This window comes from Fopius arisanus, unplaced genomic scaffold (assembly GCF_000806365.1).
Source record: "Fopius arisanus strain USDA-PBARC FA_bdor unplaced genomic scaffold, ASM80636v1 scaffold00164, whole genome shotgun sequence".
In the NCBI taxonomy this organism is placed as follows: Eukaryota; Metazoa; Arthropoda; class Insecta; order Hymenoptera; family Braconidae; genus Fopius; species Fopius arisanus.
In genome coordinates this window covers 50890-54202 of record NW_011887903.1, presented here as the reverse complement: position 1 = coordinate 54202, position 3313 = coordinate 50890, and the positions used below count along the sequence as shown (strand labels likewise).

Genomic DNA, 3313 nt, shown 5'->3' with positions numbered 1-3313 from the left:
CAAACAGTATCTAAGAATGCTTTTGCAAAATAGCGTGCGTTTAAAGGGGAAAAAGGCAATTGAAGTTTCTTTAAGGGGTTAGGGGCGAGTTGTTAGCTGAAATATAATACACGACAGCTCTCTGCCTGTGACGTCACCTCTGCCTGTGACGTCAACTTGGCAGATACGTTATCGCGTATCTTGAAGATATTTATGTTCAATTTGCGACTGCATCTAATTGAAGTCATTGTTATTGCAAGAGAAAGTAATTCCCACTTCTGTTTTCGCTGCAATTTACAACTATTTTTTTTTAATTATCGTAATTGTCAGTGACGGAAATTTAACCTGGATAATTGCCGTAGTTGGATTCACGAAAATATTTCACGATTCATGGACAATTATAGAGAATCCGCACCGTCAACATTGTGGTTTATTTGTAATAGGACACCATTATAAAAGGAAAATGAATTGATCCATAATCTTGAAAAATACCAGAAAATTAGAAGGTAATAAATTGGGGCAAATTTTAACAAGTTGAGTGTTCCCATATTTTGGAGAATTATATACGCCTACTGTGTTCAGAAAAATATAATCCAAATGAGACAATAATTTCATCATCTCCATGTACACAAATACCAAAATAAGTAATTGCATATCTTGGTTGAATTAATTTAATGCAAAGAGCTTTCGAGTCACTTAGAGCCAATCCGTACTAGTTACAGACACAAAAATTGCGACTAGCCTTGGTATTTGGGACAAAAAATTGAAAGTGCTATCCGGATTCCCCTTTTTTCAATATCTCCAATTATCATCCTGCTGTTGATTATCTATTTTGGAACTTACTCATAGAACTTGGTTTCGATCCTCGCCATGCGATCAAAATAAGTATAGGCCTCTGACGAATTGATGGGAGCATATTGTATTTTGTATTGTTTGCTCAAATCATCGAGAGATTCAACGGGCGTTTCCAATCTAGAGACCGTTAAAAAAGCAGCAAGATTGGCCGTATACGACGCAATGATAATGAAGCCAAAGAGCCACCACGTGGCAGCTACAAGTCTTCCTGAAAGGTTCTTGGGTGCCTCTCCCCCTCCCTGAGGGGTCAACGATGTCATGCAGAACCAGAGACACTCCTTAAGGTTGAATTCTCTCTTTTCTTCATCATTTTTGTATTTTTCTTTATTGTTCTGATAACTGTATGGTGACCATCTATCAAACAACCACATTAAAAAGCTCGTGAAGAAGTACGATGCCAATATACAAAGCCAAACATCGTTCTCCAGTACTGTTAAGAATTTGAATAGTGATGTCGCTGCTTTTTGCTTCTGCATCAAGATCGATATTCCCACTAAATCGTAATAAGGTACTGTGAAGTCAACGACATTCTCCCGTTCCGCCATTACAGATAAAGTACCTAGTGCAATATCTGCTCGTTTATCTTTGAGCTCTCTGACCATTCCATTCCAGGTGCCGTCTGTTCTCATTGAGCCAAACTCACGGTCTGCTACTTCTCGTATCTCGTACTCAAATTTGAGAATCTTTTGAATGTGCTGTAGGAGTTCGATACAATAGCCTGACCATGTGTCTGTTGCTGGGTCATACATAACAAACGGTGGTGTGATGACTGTTACAACGCGGAAACTTTTTACCGCTGTGTGGTTTAGCACGGCTTCCGTTTGGGATGTGGATAACTGAAAATAGAAAATTTAATGAGTCAGAAAGTGGCTCGTTGACAAAAGTAGCTAAACAAAGCCGATTCTGAATATCGAGATCTAAAAAGGCGGCTATGAGGCCAGCGGTTGAGGGCGAGGAACGGTTCCGATTTTAATTGACCTGCAATCGACAACTGGGGTTTTTACTTTAGGACGACTTCGACCGTTAACCGAATTTTGTATTTTCGCCACTTATTTATTTTTATAAGTTGAAAATCTTTTTTTTTAACCAAATTAAATTAGAATTACTGTATGGCCGCTGGGAGACTCTTCTCAATCGCGAGCGTCAGGAAGGAAAATTTACTTACCTTCCCGGCACTAATGAAATGTTAAATGTCCTAAAATACCTTCTGTCGTGGATTTTTCTATCGAGATCGAGATCGATTAGGAAGACGAGATGCCAAAATATTTCCAGGAGAATCAGAGGGAGCGTCCGGGGACAGCGTCCCTCTTCGAGCCCATGCTAATTGCAGGAACGCAAAAGATGCACCAACCCAGGGATCCAATGTCTCCAGTTACGAGAGGTATTTGGCTCAGGTGACCCTGGCTCGAGGAACGACCCGGAGAGGCAAACTCTCCACTGCCTGAGCAGCCGTTGTCAAGGAAATTTTAACAAAGGATATTCGACCTGGAGATTCTCCCGAGATGGTCAACATTTTTACGGATCTTCGACATTATTGCCTCGATGTTTTTACTCCTGTCCAAGTGATTCATCTCCACGAATTTACATTTTGAAAATTTCTGTAGAAGTTATACATAATTTTTTTTGGTTTCTTTAGAATTTATAGGGGAAATTACTGAGAAATTCAGAGCGATGTGATCAATTTTAGAAATGGTCAATATTATGAATTCCAAGAACTATAAGAATTACGGGAAAAACGGCAAATCGACTAGTTGTATTCGCCAAAATTCGGGAAAATCCAAAAAAATTGTATCATCACTCAAGGAAAAAATAATTTATACAGAGTTTTTGATTGTATTAATTTTGTTATGCCGTGAAGGAAATGACGAAAGTGGAAATACTATTTTGTACTTTTTTTGTTCAAATTTCTATTTTGTGTGAATCATAACCCATGAAAAAATCATAAAAAACTTTTGAGAAAAAATTTTGCCAACTTGACGTTCTATTGCAAGATCACATTGTTACAAAAAATATCTTCAATTTTATTCACAAAACATATTTGAAATAAAAAATATACCAACCATATCGTTTACAAATCATATTGATTCGAGGGACTCAATATCTCATGTGAATGAATCCAGTAACGTATATGAATGGAAAGGTCGCTATTGGAGACGCTAAAACACAAAACGGTCTACAAATTGCCTGCATGAGAGTACACATAGCTGATACATGCTCTCATATGTCCATGTGTGAGCAGACTTTTATGTATCTGCAAAGACTCTTAAATTAATGATTTTGGAAAAAATAGTGCCGTCAAAGATAACTAGCGTCGCCAATCGCCAATTCGATTTTTGGTGAAAATTCCACTTGGTGCGCCCGGCTTTGATGTAAGTCAATCACACTTGGCACCTTCCATCGTAAGGTAATGTGTAATACGGTATCGAGAACGAAAACGGTAATTAATCAAGGACATATCTTAGTTGACACAGTGTCACTC

The 3313-nt window shown here is 38.2% G+C and overlaps 1 protein-coding gene across 1 annotated transcript in view; it reads right to left on the bottom strand.

The window, feature by feature from the left end:
* The window catches only part of Ir25a (ionotropic receptor 25a), a gene marked incomplete at its 5' end in the record, with an annotated part of 83643 nt that overhangs the window by 36082 nt on the left and 44248 nt on the right, over positions 1-3313 (bottom strand). Inside the window, 1 exon segment of the mRNA XM_011314439.1 lies at positions 823-1670. Coding sequence (XP_011312741.1) covers positions 823-1670 — 848 coding nt within the window.